This window comes from Rhinichthys klamathensis, unplaced genomic scaffold (genome assembly GCF_029890125.1).
Source record: "Rhinichthys klamathensis goyatoka isolate OS25496 unplaced genomic scaffold, OSU_Roscu_1.1 h1tg000090l_1, whole genome shotgun sequence".
Lineage (NCBI taxonomy): Eukaryota > Metazoa > Chordata > Actinopteri > Cypriniformes > Leuciscidae > Rhinichthys > Rhinichthys klamathensis.
The window spans coordinates 5,542,749-5,564,995 of record NW_026606629.1 but is presented as its reverse complement, the minus strand read 5'-3'; the positions used below and the strand labels follow the sequence as shown (position 1 = coordinate 5,564,995).

General features: G+C 37.0%; 3 protein-coding genes across 37 annotated transcripts in view; 1 reads left to right on the top strand and 2 right to left on the bottom strand.

Annotated features, from left to right (window-relative positions):
- Nucleotides 1-570: 570 nt before the first annotated feature.
- On the bottom strand, nt 571-6,003 carry maip1 (matrix AAA peptidase interacting protein 1). Its single transcript, XM_056251755.1, has 5 exons — nt 5,667-6,003; nt 2,045-2,116; nt 1,790-1,916; nt 1,134-1,287; nt 571-905 (listed from the first exon to the last, which is right to left on the bottom strand). The coding sequence occupies exons 1-5, from the start codon at nt 5,967-5,969 to the stop codon at nt 827-829; spliced, it is 735 nt and encodes a 244-aa protein (XP_056107730.1). The 5' UTR covers nt 5,970-6,003; the 3' UTR covers nt 571-826.
- Nucleotides 6,004-6,509: 506 nt separating this feature from the next.
- On the top strand, nt 6,510-8,559 carry tyw5 (tRNA-yW synthesizing protein 5). The gene is made up of 8 exons (XM_056251754.1): nt 6,510-6,668; nt 6,753-6,907; nt 6,980-7,049; nt 7,333-7,377; nt 7,507-7,644; nt 7,788-7,875; nt 8,013-8,129; nt 8,273-8,559. The coding sequence occupies exons 1-8, from the start codon at nt 6,588-6,590 to the stop codon at nt 8,557-8,559; spliced, it is 981 nt and encodes a 326-aa protein (XP_056107729.1). The 5' UTR covers nt 6,510-6,587.
- Nucleotides 8,560-9,420: 861 nt separating this feature from the next.
- lrrfip1a (leucine rich repeat (in FLII) interacting protein 1a) overlaps nt 9,421-22,247 on the bottom strand; it is a 32,733-nt gene continuing 19,906 nt past the window's right edge. For 9 of the 35 annotated variants that reach the window (XM_056251955.1, XM_056251959.1, XM_056251960.1 and 6 more), the window contains 13 exons: nt 22,192-22,221; nt 21,332-21,388; nt 20,129-20,206; nt 19,603-19,725; nt 19,051-19,086; nt 18,820-18,945; nt 16,938-17,009; nt 16,381-16,551; nt 15,992-16,084; nt 15,763-15,855; nt 15,438-15,530; nt 14,916-15,030; nt 11,711-14,347 (listed from right to left, as the gene is read on the bottom strand). In XM_056251955.1, the coding sequence (XP_056107930.1) occupies nt 12,042-14,347; nt 14,916-15,030; nt 15,438-15,530; nt 15,763-15,855; nt 15,992-16,084; nt 16,381-16,551; nt 16,938-17,009; nt 18,820-18,945; nt 19,051-19,086; nt 19,603-19,725; nt 20,129-20,206; nt 21,332-21,388; nt 22,192-22,221 (3,393 nt within the window). In that variant the 3' untranslated portion in view covers nt 11,711-12,041. Of the gene's footprint in view, nt 9,852-9,965; nt 10,071-10,200; nt 10,281-10,458; nt 10,580-10,659; nt 10,710-11,710; nt 14,348-14,915; nt 15,031-15,437; nt 15,531-15,762; nt 15,856-15,991; nt 16,085-16,380; nt 16,552-16,937; nt 17,010-18,819; nt 18,946-19,050; nt 19,087-19,602; nt 19,726-20,128; nt 20,207-21,331; nt 21,389-22,191; nt 22,222-22,247 lie in introns of those variants that run through there. The other 26 variants (XM_056251978.1, XM_056251979.1, XM_056251980.1 and 23 more) reach the window with 13 other exon arrangements.

Here is a 22,247-nt window from a genome sequence, read left to right as displayed (position 1 = left end):
TTCATTCAGTATATATGGCTATTTTCAGTTGTACTGTATATATGACATATCGCAAAAAGATTCCATTAGAATAACTAACCATTTATAATATTCAGCCAGAATAATTTAAATATACAATGTTTTGATGAATTATGATATTTTAATATTAAACAAAAAACAAATTGTACTTGTTGCTGCTGTTTTGCATCAGATGTCAATTTAGATAAAACCGTTAAAGAAGGTCAGTTCATCAATCTGTATTAGTCTTTCAAATGATCCAAGCAGTGATTCAAAGGTTTTCAGATGCTTCTGATACAGTGTTACAGTTCAATTGCACAGTTTGCTCAATTTGCAGTCAACTTGACAGCAAAACTCAATTATGTTGAAAAAAAAAAAACTGTTGTGTTCTTAAATGCGTTTACAATTTGACTGTCATGTAGTATCTGTAATCATGTTGTATTTTATGTCTCGTTCAGTCCAGCACTGTTGGTTTGCTCTAAACCTGTAACAAATTCCTTGTATGCTCATACTTGGCCAATAAAGTTGATTCTGATTCATACAAAGTAAAAAAAAAAAAGAGGCTTCAGATTCAATGAGCCTTACAAATTTACAAACATTAATATGAACATTAATCACTAATCTTAATCTAAGATCAGTGAGATGTGATCCACTGAAGCACAAATGAAATCAACATTCATAACTTTCTATTGTCCATGGAGAGTATCTGGAGCTGACAATTATTTTTTCCAATGAGGGTTAGAGATTCAAGCCTAAATTTGTTGGCATGTTGAGCAATATTGAATAAAAAAAAAGAAGAAAAAAAAGCAGCTCTCCAAGGTCAGCACACTTAGTCAAGAAGTTTTGAATGTTCTATCCTTGTGATGATCCAATCTGGAGTCATACCCTGGGTAAACTCCCTTTGGAATCTGCCAAAACAAAGAAACCAAGACAAACATAACTACATATTTACTATAATTATAACAAAACTGATATTTCTGGACATCGACTCAAGGTAAATGGTAGCTTCTCTTAATCATAATATTTATAAGCAATTTAAACTATAATAAACAATAATTAATAAGAATCTTGCAATATATCTCAATCTCACTATGAGACGCAATACACAAGCAATGAAGAGTAATCACAGTACTCACTCATAATTGGCTGTAAGCAATCTCTTGGTCTCTGGTCTCTCTCCCTCTCCACCAATGTCAACCTGGAAAATTCTCGCTCCCTCCATACCATCTTCAGGAATTCTGGCACTCGTTAAGTACCAGAAGCGCATCAAAATACTTACAAATTTCCTCCCTGAAAATGAAAAAGACACTGCAATTATTTTTTGTCATACATAAGAATTTAAAGACTACTTTAAACAAAATTATATCTTTTTAAAAACATCTTGGCCTGGTTTCACAGACAGGGCTTAGATTAAACCAGGAGTAGGCCTACAATCGAGTAGCTTTTATAAACGTGCCTTAGAAAAAAAACAAAAAAAAAAAACATTACTGGTGTGCATCTTGAGAAAAAACAATGACACTGACATATTTTAAGATATCTCAGTGCAAGTTGCTTTCAGTAAAAACATCTCAAACATGCATTTTAGTCTGGGACTAGGCTTAAGCCTTGTCTGTGAAACTGGGGGCGAGTAACCTAAATTGGCTTTCATAAGAACCAGTCCGATAAAAAGGAGGAAAATATGCTGGATGCACGCTACAAAGCTACTTTTTTTTCTAAATTACTCGCCCACAAATAATAATTAAACATATTACCTGGGCGAATATTGCGTGGTATGAAGCTTATAGGGTCTCACCGCTATCATCATAGTAAATGCCCACATCTCCAGTAGTTGTGTACATGATCTCATCAGACTCGGCTGACAGCGCCCTCTGGTGGCTCAAAGGCAGATGAGCGCATTTTTCCTCAAGTTTTTCTATTAGCTATGGGAGAGAATATAAATAATATGTATTATAGGAGTATATTATATAAACATAATATACTATTGACATTAAATAATCTTCAACGGGAAAATAATAGGATAATTGTTCTCTTCATGACATGTACTTACATCTTTAGCCACTAATCCCTCAAGAGACTCAAACTGACACTGAGACAGCAATCTTGAAACGTGTGAGAAAGCCTTGAGAGAGAAATGACATGTTTTAATATTCGGTTTAAATCATCATGTAACTCAAAACAGTAAACAGTTCACAAATAAAAATTATGATAAAATGATCAAATAAGATACAGACCTGCAAACTCCTCAGAGTAAAAAAGGTGGACAGTGTTGCCGGGGGGGGGGGGGGGGGGGGGGGGGGGGGTGTTGGGTGCTTGTACAACATTGTAGCAACTATCCTAGCAACTGAGCAGCAAAGCTGAGCAGTTGCTAGGATAGTTGCTACAATGTTGTACATGATTGCATACGAGCCAACAACAATGTCTTAACGATGTTGTGGAGCTGGCAATATGGCTTCTATATGTAAGCAATATGGTTGCTAGGTAGCTTTAAACGGTTGCTAGGGTGTGGTTACACAGTTACATGTTGTTCTGGATGAACACTATACTGTATAAAATTATCATAGGATTGTCAAAGGAGAAAAAAGGCAGTAAAATATAAATGAACCATGATGAGCAATACATTTGTTACTGTATTTATTATCTTTGTTAATAAAAATACAGCTGTTCGTTGTTTGTTCATATAACATCACAGTGCATTAGCTAACTAATGTTAACAAATAGAACTTTTAATTGTAATAAGGCTACTAGTAAATAGTGAAATTAACATTACCAAAGATTAACCCTTTATCGGGCGAGAACCATATTTGGTAACTTTAATCGCGCATTCAAACTGACTCTCCCCTGCCTGTTTGCCGTTGTCGTATGAGCGCAATATATTTCTCCTAGCCAATCAGCGAAGATCAGGCTACGTCACTGATAGTCACACCATGGCATCTGACCAATCAGAAGTTGCGCGGAGCATTTCAAACTTCAGTGTCGTTCCGGTTATTGGAATGTGAGGTTATGCGCTACTACCTACTCCCACATCAGCGCTAATAACTTCAAAACAAAAAATGGTAAGTTGATGAAACTCACACATTCTATGGTTGAATAGTTGTGCAACATGTTGAGATAGGTGTTGTTTGCATAGATTTCTTGAAAGTAGTGACATTTGTGGCATGAAAAATGGTGAGACCATATTTGATCATACGCCCCTGTCACGTAAGATTAGCGCAAGTGATAGGAAGACCATATTTAGACATACGCCCTATGGTATAGAAAAGCTTGTACTAGGGTATTTTTTCTACAAATAATTGCATTATAACCACAGTCTATGATTATAATGTAGGACAATAGTATTTACTAGTGCATTGGATGTATCACAGGTTTGAATAACATTATAAAGTGATCCAGTGGGAAACGAAACACATTTATAGACATTTTCAAGCCATATTAGATATTGAAATATGTGTGGTTTTGGTGTGGTTTTGGTCAGTTTTTATGACCTTTATAACAATTTTTAATACTTATAATGATATTTTGCACTTCTTATTATATATTTACATATATTATGACAGACCAGTCCAATGTTACTCACTTATTTTTTCTTCTTATTTATATTTCAGTAGATCTGCACTTCACTGTTACTCAACAAATAACTCAAACTGGGCTTGATATTGACTCAAAAATGTACTCTCTGTTCTTTGCAGCTATCTACGCAAATCTTTTACGGCAAGAGGGAGACAGTTGTGCCAGCCCACCCCAGCATCAGTGATGATGAGGGCTGTGAGGAGGAAGATGATGATGTGGCAGACCCTGACTTCCTCCCACCCACCCACAACCTAGACACTCCAGGCCAGAGTGATATAGGCCCCTCTGCCAAGAGGTGTAATTTAATTTAAAATGTACCTAATAATAATTTAAAATGTTCCTAAATAAATATTTTTATGTTTGTAACAAGTTTATGTGTTTTTATTATATTTTTATATATACACTTTTTAAGGGGAAAAAAATTACCCTAGACTGGCGAGGAACCATATATGGTAACTTCATTGCCCTTGATTTCCAACCTAAAAAAATATATTTTTTAAAAAACTCACAAATGTTTAGAAGTCTTATAATATCCTCCAATAACACTCTATGGTTGAAATTTAGAATTTCCAAGTATTTCAATGAGTGCCCTATAAAGGGTTAATAAATGCTATTTATTTATAAAGATTAAGAAGTGCAGTTTATGAATAGTTAATATTAACTAGTTTGGTGTTATCGATTTGTTATACACCGATTCAGATCTCTTTTGAAGAGAGATGTTGGACAGATCAGTTATTTTAACCATTCATGAAAGTGAATCGGTTCAAATGAGTCATTAGTTCGCGAATCGGACGTGCCATTAGCTGACACACACGGCACGCGTTGTGTGATTATCCTAGCAGATAAGGACTAAAGGACATCGCACAAGATTTGTGTCTACACAGAAAACATTTAATCACTGGATAGGTTTTTTGTTTATTCAAAATGTGGTTTATGTCAGCCGAATGTGCGGAACGCTTTTCAGAGAGGATAGGGCAATTTTAGTAGGCTACAATTCACACCTAGCGGTAATTCAGGAAAAATAATCTCTGAAAATGCTCCACGTGAAACTTTGGTCTTTTGATCTTTTACTATAGTGTCAATTCTCAATAGATTTTGATTAATATGCGCGATGGAGGGAGAGCAAGGCAGTTTGAATACAGTGAGAGTGCGCGCGCGCGACCGGCTCTCTCTATGCTCGTTCTTTCAGCGCCCTGTCACGAGCGCAGCATAACAAAGCGGTAGCTAACGTTAATTGAATCAAGCAAACAACTAGCTGTTGTTTTTGCTCCAAAAAAAAAAAGTTTGATTTACCTCGAATTTCACATAAGATTCCTTCACGTTATGAGTTTCCATCAGACTCGCGTGGTAGTAGCCAGGTGTCTCATCGATTCTGACGCAAGTGCTAAGATTCCGATTGGCCAAGAGAAAAAGTACTAAGATTCCGATTGGCCCAGAGAAATGTCAATTATAAGAAGTATCCAATAATGTTTCGCAATTCTAGCCTGCCTGTATGCAGATGAAGGGCAGCCTACCCCCCCCCCCCCCCCCCCCTAAAAAAAAACTCTCCGGTTCTACGCGATTCACGTGAATGACCCAATTGACCAAAAAAACGGCGATTATCGCCGAAAAGCGACAAGTTTGCAGGTCTGAGATAAGATAAAGTAAGTAAGATCAAGTAAGAAAGAAAGATCAAGTAAGAAAGTTAAAAAAAAAAAACATTTTATTTTGTTATTATTGAGATTTAGAAATGGTATAAACGTAACGCTCCACATCCTTTACAAAATGTGAAATAAGGTTTACAATTTGGCATTTGTTGATATAGGCTAAAAATACAATGAAATTTACAATTAAACATGCATCTTTTTTGGTATGTTCATTCATAAAGAATAAATCTTACATAAATGCCTAAAAGAGAGGGAGGGAGTCTTAAAAAATGTTATCAATTAAGACGTTCATTTTTGGTCCATAATTATTATGAACAAGTTATATAACTTCGCTAACATTATTTATATTTAGTGTCCATAACATGTCGTCGGCAATAGGGGGGAAAAAAACACGCCGTCGGTTTAGTTCATGATGTGATGACATTACATAAAGGAGACACATATTGCATAACTCACCTGTTTGGCTCCTTCCGAGAACTCCTCGATGCTAAACTCTTTGTCGAAGTAAGTTCGGATAAGAAAGAAGTAGATGCGGGTTCGGAACCAGATGAAGGGGTTCGGGATGCCGACAACCACAACTTTTTGGTTCTGTTTGTGTCTCCCCCGTTCAGAGCTGTACTGACGAACACTACACACAGAAGACGATACGGGTGCGAGTCGTCTGGACTGACCCACTAAAAGCGGCTTTGATGTAAAGTACCGGATCAAAATGGAAACGGGGCTGTTACAGCTACAGCACCTCAGTAAGGGCAGCGCCATCTTTCTCCTCCCATCGTCCTCAGTGGGCCGTCTGTTAGGGGAATCCGACTGACAACATACAAAAGAGAGAAAAGTTCCACATTTACAGAAAAATAAAACGGATTTCAACACTATATCAGTATTGTTCAGACAAAACAATCTTACACTCTATTTAAATTAATGAAATGTATATTATGTGTGTTGATTGTAAAAATAATACGTTGAACACATGTTAGTAGCCAAGTAGCGGTGTCCAATTTGTTCACAAATTGTTCTTTTGAGTCGGTTTATTTAAATGAATCATTTGAATCGGTTCTCAAAACGGGCTCAGCGATTCGTTAATGAATCAGACTGAATGGTTCTGAGAGGTTCTTCTCGGGTCAACAACTCACCTACTCATTTAACCACCATTATGAATAAAACCGCCATGTAAAAACACAGTAATAAACAACAATATATGTCTACGTGGCTTTACTTGAGTGATTTAAGTTAGAGCATTTTTAAGAGAAATTTTAACCGATTCTTTGAAACTAACTGTTTGAAAGAGTCGACTCGTAGAAACGAGTCGGACTTCCTTTCAGTTTCGGAAGGCGAAAGAGTGCAGCTAATGGACTCGGAGTCAACTTCAGATTGTCAGAAATGGACTGTCAGGAAAAGCTGGAGGTGCCCGTATACAGCGATGTGGACAGAGAGACTTTCTTGAGGGACATATATCCTCTGGTAACTCGTGTTATGTATAATAACAGCAATTTGTTGCGGTGTTGTGAGTGTGTTGCGTGTAAATGAAACACGTGTCTCGTTCAGCGCAGACCAGTGGTTCTAAAGCGCGTGCCCCTGGGGCCCTGTGTGCGCGCATGGACGGTGAGTTATCTTGCAGAAAAAGGGGGAGACCGCGAGGTCAAAGTGCACGTGTCCCCAGAGCCCAGGATGGACTTTCTGCATAAGAACTTTGTGTACAGGTGTGTGATTTAACACAGATCACGAGTCCAACAAAAACTGTGTCAAGTTAAAAACATTATTCTTTATTTCAGGACACTGCCATTTGACAAGTTTATTCAGAGAGCTGTAGAGGTGAAACACTCTGATTTCTTCATTAGTCAGGTTAGTTACCTTTAATGTTTAATCTTTAAAAAAGTGCAGTGATAAGGTGTTTTAAAAAAAAAGTATATTCTGTAAGATTTTTTCAACATCCAAATATTATATTTAAGTGTAAATGTATTGCATTGTGCCACTTAATTCTAAAGCTAAATTCCAAAGCTTGGAAGTAGTTCTGGCTTCACACATTTTCATATACTTTGATACCGGTATTCTTTATTTATTTATCATTTTGCTATGGCCCACAAGTTTTTTTGTGAGCCAAACACAATTTTCTTTTTCCCAACAGGATGAAAGCTATTACTTGCGCTCACTTGGAGATGATGTTCGTAAGGTAGTCTGAACTAGAAATTAATATCCTACTTGTTTGGGACTGTAGAGTTTCATTCGAAAAAAGCTGTAATATGCCTCAGTATATTCACTGTAGAATGCCTAGAAAATATTCTTGTCTTTTCCCTTTGAGGAACCTGCTGATTTAAGGAAGCAGTTCCCTGAGCTGGCAGAGGACTTCTATATACCCCAGTTCTTTGAGCCGGAGCAGTTTTTCTCCAGTGTCTTTCGTATTAGTTCCCCTGGTCTACAGCTGTGGACGCACTATGATGTGAGTTCTACATAACTATAAGTTGTGTCACTTTTTTGCAGAAAGACAGACAATGAAAATGTAACCATGCAGTTTCTTGTAAAGTTGTACATTTTTTTAAGCACTCTTGACTTATGGCGGCTAATGTTAATGTTTACCATCAGATAATGGACAACCTTCTAGCTCAGGTTACAGGACGAAAGCGTGTTGTTCTCTACAGCCCCAAAGATGCCCTTCATCTCTACCTTACAGGTGATCCTGTACTTTACAAATGACAACTATGTGTAGAATATAAAATGTTATTAATATTATGTGTGTGAAAGCTGGATCTACTAGATTTTAAATCGGTAAAATGCATCTGCATAATTGTTGAATTGTAATTTTTTTAGGGGACAAGTCTGAAGTTTTGGACATCGACACTCCTGATCTGCAACGTTATCCTGAGTTTGTGAAAGCGTGCCGCTACGAGTGTGTTCTGGAACCAGGAGACCTGCTCTTCATCCCAGGTAGGATTCTTTACCCGCGCCAATTAGTTAAACTAATATATACTTTCACACAGCACTCATAACTTGAAGTAAGGCTGAAATAATTGCATTCAAAGAATAGCAATTTATTTTAATGTAATGAAATTTGAATTGCATTTCCTCAGCTCTTTGGTTTCACAATACCCTGGCTCTCCAGTTTGGAGTTGGTGTCAACGTGTTCTGGAAGCATCTTCCACCTGAGAGTTATGATAAGAAAGATCCATATGGAAACAAAGACCCAGTAGCAGCTACTCGAGCGCTGCAGGCACTGGAAAGGACTCTAGGCATCTTAGAAGAACTGCCACCTGAGTATCGGGATTTCTATGCTCGCCGCATGGTGTCGCGGATTCAAAGTCGGGCGTACATTAGGCAACCTATGGAGGTGGCACAGGAAGATTTAGACACTAAATAGTTATTCATTTAGACTAAATTGAGCTGTACACTTGGAAATGCCAAATTAAGACTTTGCTGTGCCATCGCTGTCAAAGGAAATCTGAGAGTGGTGAGGAGAATGTGTATATGGACCATGGACAAACTGTTTAAATTAAAATTGACATTTTATTGCAGATAACAGTTCATAAATTTAACCTACACGTTAAAGCATTGTAAACTGGGTGGAACCGCCTCTCATCCGGGCTGGTGGTAATAAATTGCGCTTGTGATTTACAGCAGTCTTCAACAATTAATGCTTCTGATCACAGAATTTCTTGTAATTGGTTTCAATGGTTTGGAAAACATGAGAATGACTCTCAATCTTCATCACCTGGAGGTTGAATATTAAATCTTGTCAAAGGCAGTTACAACATCAAGAGTTGTTGCTGCTCAGCCTGAAATCCTTGAACAAATTCCTGATCAATGTGTTTCTGTTGGGTGGCATTGTCAGCACCAATACAACAATAACATTCACTAAGAATCAGTATTCATCTTCATTTATATCAATTCAGTCGTTCTGACATGTAGGGAACAGCATGATAGGAAGACCATTATAGACTATTCATTAGAGGAACACAAAATAAAATAACACAGATGGCAAAATCCAGCTGTGTGACCTCAATATTCCAGAAACTTTGGATTCAGATAAATACGGAAGAGCTAACTCAACCAGTGTTAATAAAATATCTGAGTGGAACACATAAAAGCATCACACATACTTATCTTTTGTCTTTGTGAAGCAACAGGTGTCTTATACACCTAAAACAAACGACCACCCAGACTTCCTGATCACGTCCTGATCTTCACAGTCAAAATTCCAAAGCATAACTTCTCAGATCCTTCTACAAATAATCTCAGGCAGCCTTGCACGTTAGGTTTGAATAAATTCAGTCATATTAGCAACATTCAAATGAGACAATTAGCATTCTAACTTTTTGAACTACAGTGTTTGTGCTTTTGAACATGCCACACTAAGAGTCGTCCTGCATCATTCAAAAAAGTCCTGATTGGGTTCTCCAAAGATGAAGAACTCAACTTAAACAGGAAGAAATGGCACGGTTGCAGGATGTAATGTAGCAGCGAGCTCTTTTGGAAGCTGCCCAATGGGAAATGGACAGGCAGTGGAGGTGAACTTGGGCAGATTATGGGACAGATCTGAAACCATTAGGGAGTTGCTGCTGTTCCTCGGCCAGTCTTCATCTTCTCCAGCCTTTTTGAGAGGTGGCTGTTACTAGACTCCAACTCTTCAATCTTGTCCAATGCAGATCGTAACTGCCATGAAGCAAAGTTGAGCAAGTCATTCATTTTATTATATGTAGATTATGTACATATAAGTAGGACTTTGTCTGTTATTTTGATGAAAGCAGTGCTATTAGGCTATTGTACCTCTCGTTGCATTTTGCGTTTTTCAGCTTTGAGTTCGTCTTCCACCTTCTCTGAATTTTCAGATGCAGCTTTGTACCGGGTCACCTGACCCTCGAGCCTTGTGACCTACAAAATGAGTTTAAATTAAAACCGTCAAATTTGTATTTACTATTTCATATTTTAAGAAGAGTAAAATGTGTTAAAAATATAAACAACACTAATACAAATATAAAAAAAATATATTAAAAGAACTCACATTCTGTTCAAGTGCTGTGACTTCTTGCTCTGATTTGACAAGCTTAAATTTGAGGTCATTGACTTGCCTGTTGGCATCCCCTGAAACAAGGAACAATTACACATTTCTCAACAGCTGAGGATGAGAGTCTTACTTTCTTGAACTATGAACCAAACCTGTTAAAAATCATTGTTAATTATGTAATGAATATTTTGAGCTGGAGAAAAGTTTCCAAAACTTTTACCCTGAACCTGATTGAGAGTGCAGGCATTTCCTTACTCTGTATATCCATGATGTTGGAGTCAGCACCATTCTCCAGCACGTCCCCCTCTGGGCTGGATGCGTCCTCCATGCCATTATTCTGTTTCTTCTGCTCAAATTGACCTTTCAATCTCTTAACCTGGAAAAAAAAATAGATGCATGTGACGGCACAAAATGAGGACAAAGCGAGTGTGAAGTAAGCAACTGCCAGATACGCACCTGCTCTATTAAGTTCTCCCTCTCATCAACCAGTTTTCGCAAACGAATTTCTGAAAAGCAAGTGCAACAGATTGACTATAAGACAACAACAAATGTTATATTTTCCTGCAGTTTTTGTTTGGGGGAGGGATATGATAACACCTTAGGGTACTTAAACTCACAATTTGGTAACAAATCTAGTAAAATGTAAAAACAAAAAAGTATTCTGCAATAATAAAATACATTCATGTCTTAAAACACACCAAGGTTAGACAGAAAATTTTTCACATACCAGTGGTGGGAGGAGCCAAAGGCATGGAGGGGGAGGAGTCAGGGCATGCAAAAGTGAGGCTATCCTATGCTGGGATGTGAAGGATGAGGATGGACAACATGCAGAAACCTAAGTGACCTCAGCCTCATGCAGTCAATTCTCTCAGCATTCACTCAACTGTACAGCTATTACATGTCAGTATTTTCCATGATTGTGAGCTTACTTGAGCTTATGCAAATGAGTGTGATCTGGCATCAAACAAAAACTCCCTAAAAGTCATGACCCAAAAAATAAACCTTGACTGTAGTTTCTTTTGTATACTTATCTGAAACAGTTTAATTAAATGTCCTCTAACATTATATAAAAAAAACTTATTCAGTTAGCTGGGAAATTAAATGATAAAATATTAAACTAACACAATCAACAACAATAGTTTAAACAACAATTATCTATTTTTAATTTATTCATTTTATTTGAACATAGATGTTCATTTAACATACATGTTTCAATGTTCCAACACAATCTTCACCAAACAGAATTAAAATGAAATATTTGTTTTCAATCATATCTCCCAAAAAATGTATTGGAAAAACAAAGCGCAACCACAACGCTCCTTAGAGGAATATTTAATAGGATTGGCACACAATAACATTTTTTATTTACCACATTTGGAACATGCCACCCATTTTAACAACATACAAAGTACATTCTGGGTCCTTTGCAATAGAAAAAACTGTAAATTCTAATCATGACCGCAGCATAGACAGTTTCCAAAACAGAAAAAAAATTATTAATCACTTATTCTTATAAAAAAAACATTTTTTTCATGATTATGTAAAATTTCTAAATAAATATGACACATTACCCCCATTACTGCTAGCATTTAATGTTTTTTTCTTTAGATTTGACATTATTTGACAATTTCCAGATTTCATTCAGTATTGTTATTCAGATGTGAAATATTCATGTATAAAATGTGCTTGCTGAAACAGCTGTGATGACTGATAATCTGGCTTGACTGTGTGATAACTTTGGTTTTCTAGGGTTCTCCGAAGTAATGGTCCCAAAATAATTTCATTAGGACCAACAAGCGCAATGTTAACTTTTGAATTCACTCAGCAACGTCCTTGTATTAAGACATTTTACATTCTTCTTTCCCCTTGCCCTTTCCTTTCCCTTTTCCACTTTTTTTAGATTCTTTTCTATCATTTTCCTTATTGATCCCTGTGGCTTCCAGCTCTTCAGAAATATTTGATGCCTTGTTTTCATGGTGAATGGAGCTATTGATCTCTTGGCCTACATCTCTTGTCTCCATCTCTGAACTTTCATTAACCCCTTTACTGAGTGTCACATCTCCTGATGCCTGGTGATGCTCCTCAAATGCATCAGGTCTGTCATGCTGCTGATCATTAGGTCTGACTTCACTGTTGGTTTGACGGTTTTCTTCTGTTAAACATCTTTCTACATCTGTTGCTGTTTGTGGGTTTTCTGTGGCATGACCATCATCTTTATGCTCCGTTGGCGTTGATTCCTTATCTGCATGTTCCAGATGTTCATCTTCTTGAATCTGGCCCTCATCCTTGACATTCCTTTGGTATTCATGGCTTGCTTCTTGTGCAATCTCTTTTAACAATGAGTCCTCATTTGAATGATCTAGAAGGTTTTTTAAAGGGGCACCTGATGATGCTTCAAGATCCATTTCATCAAAATCAAATGATTCTCCTTCGTCTTCCTCACCATCATCTTTTTCCTTGAGCTCTTGAAGAACCACATCTGACTTTACCTGAGGGTCAACCTCATCTTCAGGCAGTTCCACATTAAGTGTAACCTGATCTTGGTTTGATCTTTCCTCCTGGACATGTTCTACCTTGGGTTCTTGGTCAGAAGCTTCTGACTCTACAATTGATTCCTGATTTGCTTCACTGGCAGACAGGTGATCCTCATGTATAACCTGAATCTGTGATTCAATTAAAGGAGTGTCGTCAACTTGGCATCCATCAAACACTTTTTCACTAGGCAAATTAAGGTTTTCTTCATCTGGTTCATCTTGTGTCTCAACCTCTTCCTGGTCCACGTCTGCTACAATACTGTCTTGAAGTTGACTTTCCATTGGCTGATCAATAGGTTGTTCCTGGATTACCTTTTCAGCTTCGTTTTCCAACTTCTCCATCATCACAGGGGAAGAGGAATGAGCAGAATTATCTTGATCTTTAGAGTTAGTGTCACAATCTAGAGTGATATTTTGGAGCCTTTCCTTCTGTTCTTCTACTTCACCGTCCAGCTGACTCTTCTCTTCTTTGACACCTACCAATGAAGAATTCTCAATGTTCTCAGAGCTGCTGATGGACTCAATGCACACTCCAACAGTATACATGGGCTGAGCAGAAGGTTCATGAGGCAGTAAAGTCTCTGTTTCTGAAGGCATACGCTCACTGCTGAAGATTACAGGTTCTGTGTCAGGATTTGTCAAATCCTCAGTGTGGTCATCAATAATGGTGGCAGGGTTAGATATAATATTGTTGGACAGATCATCTGAAAGGACACCATTGCTAGATTCAGGGCAATCAAAATTTGTGATGGTTTTAGAAATTTCTGCAGAATCAGCTTCATCTGTAACTAACTGAATTCTGTCTTGAGCATCATCAGCATTAATATTTGTGTGTGTTATTTTGATACAGTCCAATTCATTGGTTCCTTTATCACCATGTGGGACATCAGTATTCATGGTTGTTTCGCATATGTCATTCCCTAAGGGCTTCTCATGCTTTTCTTCTAGATCACCTTCCACTTCTTGGTTTGGATTGTCTTCACTCAAAACCATTTCATTCTTGTCATCCATCTTTGTGTCACTCTCTTGCTTGTCACTTTGTTTCTGCTTCTGTTTGTTTTTCTTCTTCTTTTTCTTCTTTTTATTGGAAGCACTGGCACCCTGTGTTTTGGGAAGTTTCTCCACTTGAGATGATTCCACAGACTCCTCTTTGAGTTGATCATCAATCACTGCCTCACCAGATTTATCAGTTTCATCATGGATTGAACCAGAGACAGGCTCTAAATGGGTTTCCTCTTTGATTTCCTTACTAGGTTTGACAAATTCGCTCTCTTGTTGATCTGTTTCCATAAGTCCATCCTTGTGAACTTTGCACTCTAATTCTTCAGTATATCTTGAATCTTTCGGAATATGTGCTTCAGATTTGATCTTCTCCTTGGGTCTTGTTGCAGTGAGTTCATCATCACCAACCGGAATCGGAGGTTCTTCAGGTCTATTTTTAAGCTGCCCTACACCCTGATTAATTTGGTCCCCAAGGTCTCCATTCTCATTTGCTTCTAAAGCTGTCTTTGTAGAACTGAAATGGGCATGTGAAGACTGTTGATTCCCTTGCATTCTGTCATCCAAATCTTTTTGTTGCTGGTCTTTACATGGCTTCAACTGATGAGTGCCTGGGAGATGATGGAGGTGTCAGTAGTTAAAGCCAGAATTAATGCGTCTGTTGAAGCCAATGAGTATCTTGCAAATGTTTAAAAGCAAGAAGTAAAAGGAAGAAGGAAAGGAGGGAAAAACCAAGACTCCAAGGCAAAGCTCTTAAACCTATACAAATCAAATGTGTTTAAGGATGTCCCAAAAAAGAAAACCCCAGAGCTTAAAGTCAAGAACGAAGAAACTACTCAGCAAATCCATCTCTTGATTTTGATTTCAAAGTCAAGAATGAGTAAATATTTGCAGCAATTTGATAAACACTTGTCCAGCAGAATATTGAAATATGGACTCAAGAAAGAGACAAGATCCTGTAGTGTTTGGTTCATTATATGCCATTAATTAGTTGTATATGCAAAGTGAATACAGGGAAACAGGAAAGTGTGAGAGATGTTAATGTAACAGTGCATTTGTACCAGGTTCATAGAAACAGTTTAGTTGCATTTGGCTCAAGCTCTACAAGATGAAAATGCAAAATGGCAAAGATAAAGTAATGTAAGCATGCAATGAATGACATTAAGAAAAGCAGCTTACCTAGTACGCTACTCCCCTCTCGGATTTCAGTTGATGCGGTTTGAAAATTCTGTTCAGCTTCTTCCCCTGTTTCTCCATTGGTGGCCAAGTCGGGTCCAAGGACAATGCCATGTTTCTGTACAGAAAAACAATTTAATATTAGTATACTTAGTTTACTCCTGCAGAGTTTAGCTCCAACCGAGTTTTTTTATCAGGGTTGGTGCTAAACTCTGCAGGACAGTGGCTTCCCAGGACCAAAGTTATTTTTAAACGCATCTGTATTTGTTGATGCACCAAAAGTATGATAACATTCTAATATAATATATTCTGTTCATTCAGTCAGAAGTTGAGTGTTAAAGAATCGATTTATCGATTTATATTATATTCTGGATCTTAGTACCTTTATATTAATAAATATCAATAAAAAGCTGAGCAGTATCAAGTCAAGAAGGTCTGTCTACAAAAAAATGCTAAATATTTGTTCTGTTAGGAAAAGTTAATGGGAAAAGAATGAGTCCTATTTTTCACCACACATATCAATACCTTTAAAATATCTTTGAGCTGAACAACCTCATCTCTGAGCTCATCCCGCTCATTTCGAATGGCATCAGAAAATTCCTTCTGCCTCTCTAATGCCTGAACAGCACCAGAAGGGCAAAGATGCAGTAAAGAGGAGAAAAAGGAGAAAGCAATGAAACCAATGAAATGAAGAATGAATGAGAATAGTTTGGCAAAGTACAGACAGTTGTAGCAGGGAACGGATGTAGAATCAAGCAAATATGTGTTTGAAAGGTGAAATTATAATTATCTTAACGTGAAGGTAAACCAAATAAAACTTTAACAGGAGTTGGATACTGAGGGATCATACCCCAATTTTTTTATTCTTCCACTCAATAGTTTCCTGGAGGTCAGAAATCTCCCTAACAAAGCCGTCTTGCTTGAGCCGTAATTGACGGATCTCCTAGAAAGAGGTATTATGCATGGAAGAAGACCAAATATAAAGGAAGGGAAGAAATTGTTCAGGCAGATGAGCAGAAGCCAAGCATTTGAAAAAGACTAAAGTTTTATGACAGACACATAAATACAACAATACTCACAGTGAGCAGTTCTTCACTCTGTTTCAATGTTTCCTTTATTTCACTGAACTGGAACTGCAGTATACTATGAGCATGCTTCTCTCGTTCAAGGTCCTGAAAAATAAATAGAACTGCTATCAGTTATTTCATTAAAAAAAATCCTTTAAATTTCAAATTAAGTTTTTTACACAGTGCGAATATACCATGTGTACACTTTTGTATTTTAATCACAAAAATGAGAATGAAATTACAAACAATAACAAAAAGTTTATTAATATACAAATTAATAAATTAATTAAAATTCCAATTAAAAGCACTTACTATTTGAATCTATTCTAATAAATTATTTGACAATGTATTACAACAGATTTATCTGCAATTTACTATAATGCACACCTGACTTTACAGACCTTAGTCTTTTCCTCAAGCTCACGGCGCGTTTCAAACAGCATCTCCTCCAGTTCCATTAAAGAGTCTTTTAAAGTGTCCACTTCATACATCATATTGGTCTTCTCGTTGTCCAGCTGTGCATTGGACACCATGGCCTTACGGTACTTCTCTTCCACTTCCAAAAGGGAATCCTTCAAAAAGTCAGACACCATATTAAAAACAGTACACTCACAAACACACCTCTGAACATGTATTACAAAATACTAACTAAATTAACCATGAACACACTTTTAGACTACATTCCAAAATATCATGAAGAAGGATGTGTAACAATATGTTTTGGAGAAAAATATCAAGTCAAAGATGGAACCAAGGCAGAGAAATCAGACATGTGACACAGAAGTATAAACATGCAAGACGAGAGCCAGATAAGAACCAGAGGCTAGATATCACGTCGTTTCATCATGTTTCCAGTCAGCCACTTGCTGATTAAAAAGCACAAATTTGTCATATGTAACTCAGATAAAGCAGGTTATTGCTGGGGTTTTTACTGGCACTGTCTTTACCAGACATGTACCTTGAGCTCTTTGAGGTTCTGCATGTGCTTTGCCTCCACATCTTGAATCTGATCCTTAAGCTCATGGATCTCCTGAATGGAAAGCATGAAGAGTGAGAATGAAAAGGAAGGATAAAGAATGCAGTGGAGTAAGAGCAATGGAAAGGTAAAGAACAGCTGACTTATTTTCAGATGAATTACTGTGCAAGAAAGTACAAAGCAAAAAAATACAGAGAAACAGAGAAGCAGATTGTAGCAGGTGCTCAGTCCTACTCCTGAAAAGTTAACACACAGACATCAAAATCTGCAAAGGGGGTAATAATGGAACAACAATTTTTTAAAAAAAGAGCAAAATTTACAAAAGGATCTGCATTTTAATGGGTTTAAATAAAAGATTTTTGTTATAGGAGACAATAAAACTTTGTGCATCAAAACCCCTCCTTTCCTGGTAAAAAAAACTAACTTGATTTTCAAAAGTCAATGAATTTGTGACAGCTGATTGTAACATTTTTGACAAGCCAAACATGTCAGTCTCTGAGTAACATGTCATTTATTTAAGCCATGAAATAGACTTTCTGTAAAATAAGTATAATGATTATGTAACATAAGTATAATGAACTACACAAAAAGCATTTAAAATGTCTCCAGCACATTTTATAATTACCCAAAAATCAAACATAGTTTACTCCTTCCACACGTCATTGCGTCCGTCAAAAACTTAGGCTGGCTGTTGGTTGGAATATTAGAACTAAAAACATTGACACACTGTAACACTCATGGGGATCAATCACTTCACTGAATACCTGCTGGCTAAGAAATAAAATATTACCTGACTATCCATCTTTTTTTTTTTAAATCCACATCATTTGAATATCACGACATAGATGTCTGTCCGAAAATAACGTGCAAAATGTACGGCAGTATTTACGAGAAGCAGAGGTTCAGCGAGTACATACATTTCCTTGAAAACCCACACTACCTGATGTTTTCAATGTGTCATCACTGATGCGGCTTGAGCAGCTTCAACATCTGTCAGAGACGGTAACATGCATAATACATAACGCAAATGAGTATAAATTTATTTTTCACTCGCTGAAATTGAATCGGAATGATCAGGGAACGGAGTGAAATGCTTCACACTGCATTAAACGCAGACTGAAAACCTTCACCGGGTTAGTGAACATCTTTCAACGTGTTGGTTTTGACAGACTTTTTTTTTTAATGTAAGAACTATGCTTTAAGAACTATTTAATGATTATTTTCTATTCTTGACTGATCTTTTTCCAGAATTTTGGCAATAGATGAACTGTTAAATGAGTGATCTTGAGTCCTGGTATAGTTGTTCAATTTGACTCTCATATGATGATGTAATATATATAAACTTGACATGTGATTTTTTATAAAATGTAGTTTGAATACTATCTTCCCGGTTGTTTAAAAGATTAAGGCAATTATCAATGTTTGATAAAAATGTTGATTAATTTTCCAATAAAAGATGATACATTTTTACATGATTTGCTACATTTTATTGCCCCTTAGCAGATTTTGACTCTTATCTGGTTCAGGTGTGTTTAATTAGAGACTAAACTCTGATGGAAGGCAGATCTCTAGGAACAGGACTCAGCAACAGAGAAAGAAAATTACAGTGTACTGTGATGAAAATGAGCAATGCTATGTTATCTTAAATCAGATTCTCAAGCTGAACAAGTATGGCTGTAATAAAATACAAAATATCAAACAAAACTAAAAGGTTAACTAGAAAGACTTGGAATATAATGACATTTAATGAATACATAAATGAATAAATATTGCATTTACTGCAGGTATGTGGTCATGGGTTGATATCATGTGTTTAACCTGCTGCCTAAATTTAAACTGGCACCAAACAAAAAGATTAGGACACCTTGATTTCCCGTATAGATGCTTCTGTGTCAGCAGAGATGGATGTATCTCCACTTCCTCTCCGTGAGGATGTCCCACCCAGAGAGGTAAGAGTGGCGCCAGATATAGTTGATGCTCGTGAAGAGCCCTAAAAATACAGCAGGTCATAAGTCATATCGATTGTTTATACAGCTCACCATGACAATTTGCCTAATTGGAGAATGATCTACACAAATTAAACAAAATCACAAACCTTTTCTAAGTAGTCTCGCTCTGACCTGTCATCAACCTGTAAATAAACAAAATGATACAAAGTCAATAGGTGTTGTAGTCTTGCAAGTCAAGTCGAGTCATTACAAGTCTCTTATTCATTCATTGTGATTCATGTGACACATGCTGTCGACACAAAAAAAAATACATTTTTCTATTTATTAGAGGAAGTTCAAGTTCAAGAAGATTCAAAACCCAATGATAGTATTTGATTAATAAGACTGATAAATCAAAATGCAACCAGCAAGCAGTTCTGTAGTAATTCTCAAGGTGTTGCAAATATCTTTTCACAATAAACTTGAAGTAGAATATTAACAACGGGAAAGTTCCATCAAACATCATGTCACTGGAAGACTTCAGTGCTTTTCCTCACATAAATTCAGTTTGCTGAAATGACCACAGACCATCTCACATGCAGACCATCATCTCAATCCAACATGCCATTGCTTTTATGCATAAATAAATACACACACGTTTTAAACCAGGGCAATCAATCACCACAGATCACATGAACCCCAAGATTTCACTCTCGTACCATAGGCAGCCTCCCATTAACATTCGACAGGTCAGGAATGACAACGTGGTCAAGGTCTTTAGAGAGGCCACTGATACTAGCTGTGCTGCGCATAAAACTAGCCACTGAGCTGCTGCAGTCCTCCTGGAAACCACCAGATAGCAGCAATTAACATCAATGCGAGAGGTATTTCAACTATTTAAGTCTCAAGTTTAACAGTCGGTTTTCTGCATGCACCCAAAGGAGGAATGCACAAAAACACACATCACCTCTGGAGTGCTTTCTTACACTGTTAAAGTAATTTAATACTACTCAATATGTAAACATCAAATGTAATTTACCATTTTAATGGAAAGACAAAAAGCACATTCATGACTCAAGTAGAAACTTCCACAATCAATGACACACACACTGTACAGGCACCAGATTTAAGAGACATTAAAAGCAAAAGCCACGTAAAAGTAGCTGTTACTGAATCTGTCACTGTGAAAAAAAAATTGTGTTGGTCCACGATCATCTTGGGAGTCAGTGACACCGGGTTGCTCACCACAGGGCTGCCACACGCAGAATTTGCCCTGGACGAAGTCCTAGAGCTGGAGCCCAGGAAACCACTGTATCCAGAGGACTAGAGAAACACACACACTTGCACTGAGTATGTGAAGAATAAGAGACAGAGAGAGAAAAGAGATATGTATATACACAAAAAGGTTTGGAGATTGACAGATATTTCAGGCCTCTTGCAGTCACCAAACATCTACAAGCTTCTCAAAACAAAAAAAAGATGAAGAAAAAAAAAGGGACAAATCTAACAAAACTCAGAAAAGCAAGCTGGTAGACAAACTACTTTGAGAACACACATGCCTGTTATTGTCTTGTAGATCCTCTGAATGTGCTAGATGGGTAGTTGATATGAAATACCAATTTGACTTATTACCTGAAGTGTGACAAGCTATACTCCATCTAAAACTAAACAGCATTTTGTTCATTTTTATGATTTTTATACATACATTTATTAATTTGAGATACTATGGAATTTCTGTACTTTGGTTTTAGAGTGACAAATTAATTCAATTAAATAATGAAATGAAAAAAATTATGAAACAGCACCTGAAATACACTTTCCCTTAAAATAATTTTTGATGTTAATTAAATTAGAAAATGTCATGTGACATGTCAAGCATCAGCTACACAAGAATAAAGCACTCTCAGCTTTACAGCATTCCCAAAACACATTCAAAGTCTTTTCAAAGCCTTATTTTGACTTCTTCATGATACTGTACACAAACAACCTGTTTTTGCCTCTAAATCACACACACACACACACACGCACACAACTCTGTCTCTCCAACCAACTCTCCACAGTGTGTTAAAATGAACACAATTAGTATTTTGAGAATAGAGTGCATTAGCGCCCACCCCAATTTTCAGCGGCTTTAGGTGAGGGAAAGAACTATCATAACAATCCCATGAAGCATTACAAACTGCATACTCAAATTAAAAATGATGGAGAAACATAAAACTACTCATTTACAAATGTATACAATTTGTATTACAAATATCACAAACATTTAAGTATTTTGAGAGTGTAGTGAGATTGACTCGATTACGTCATTTGCAGTGCTTCATGGGAGTGAAATAATAAATGAGCCAACTATGCAAAATTATTTTAAAAACTCACACTTTGGTTAGGGAACTGAATCCATAGATTAATAGGCTAATATTTCATGCACATTAGCTCTATTATTCTTACAGCACGAGCACTGGAGCGTCGAGAGCCACTGTAGAGACTGTCCTCATATATAGAGCCCTGATAATAGACAGATATAGACACACAGACAAGAAACAACATTTATATCACACCTCAAGGTCTGACCCATAACTGCTCTGTGCAAGTAAGCATGCAAACTCTCTAGTCCCAGTTCTCCTTTTATGCACAATGCATCAGTACAGCTGTCTTTCATCACATTCAGATGATTTAATTTCATCTGATTTCGGCCAGGCTGGTGAGGGGGAAAAAAATCTACAACTATTAAAGCTGAAGTGTGTATTTTTTCAATATATTAAAAATGTGTTGTTGTTTTTTTCATCCCATTAACAGAGACCTCTATAAGTAAGCCATTCATAGAATGAATTCCCTTCCAACTGTAACTAGTTGTCACCTTTAAAACGTCAACTTCTGGCTCAGCTAGTGGTGGAAGTTAGAGAAAGATAACAGCTATGTAGGAATTTTTGTTAAAACAGTAAATTGCTTCATAATTTTCTAATCATAATTCAAATTAAAAAAATGTTTTTACCAGGAAATAAGCATTGTAGGCATTGAATATGTAGTACATTAAATATTCAATAAGTATTTAGGAAGCCAGGTTGGAAAATATATATAATCACACACTTCATCTTTAAGGATGGTATGTCAAAGCCAAAGCACGAACAATTAGCTCAGTCCTCAGGTGTTTGTGGTCTGTGTGGGTTTAAGATCTAATAACCCTACATGACCTGCTGTGGATGAGAGAGTGAAAGCATGTAAAATGTGTGTACAGAGGCAGAGCTGCACATATTATTGTACAGGAAGTGCTGTGGGGCAGAGGGTATAATATGAGGAGCAGCACAAACCCTGTGCTTCCTGCTGTGCAGCAAAGGGAGCTAAACAGACAGGAGAGATGAACATG

Coding starts and splice junctions, on each gene's coding strand:
- maip1 (XM_056251755.1), bottom strand. CDS start 5,969: ATGGCGCTGCCCTTACTGAGGTGCTGTAGCTGTAACAGCCCCGTTTCC. Junction 2,117..5,666: donor TCTCGGAAGGAGCCAAACAG/GTGAGTTATGCA, acceptor TTCTCTCTCAAG/GCTTTCTCACACGTTTCAAG. Junction 1,288..1,789: donor CATTTACTATGATGATAGCG/GTGAGACCCTAT, acceptor TTTCATTTTCAG/GGAGGAAATTTGTAAGTATT.
- tyw5 (XM_056251754.1), top strand. CDS start 6,588: ATGGACTGTCAGGAAAAGCTGGAGGTGCCCGTATACAGCGATGTGGAC. Junction 6,669..6,752: donor TGAGGGACATATATCCTCTG/GTAACTCGTGTT, acceptor TGTCTCGTTCAG/CGCAGACCAGTGGTTCTAAA. Junction 6,908..6,979: donor CATAAGAACTTTGTGTACAG/GTGTGTGATTTA, acceptor TCTTTATTTCAG/GACACTGCCATTTGACAAGT.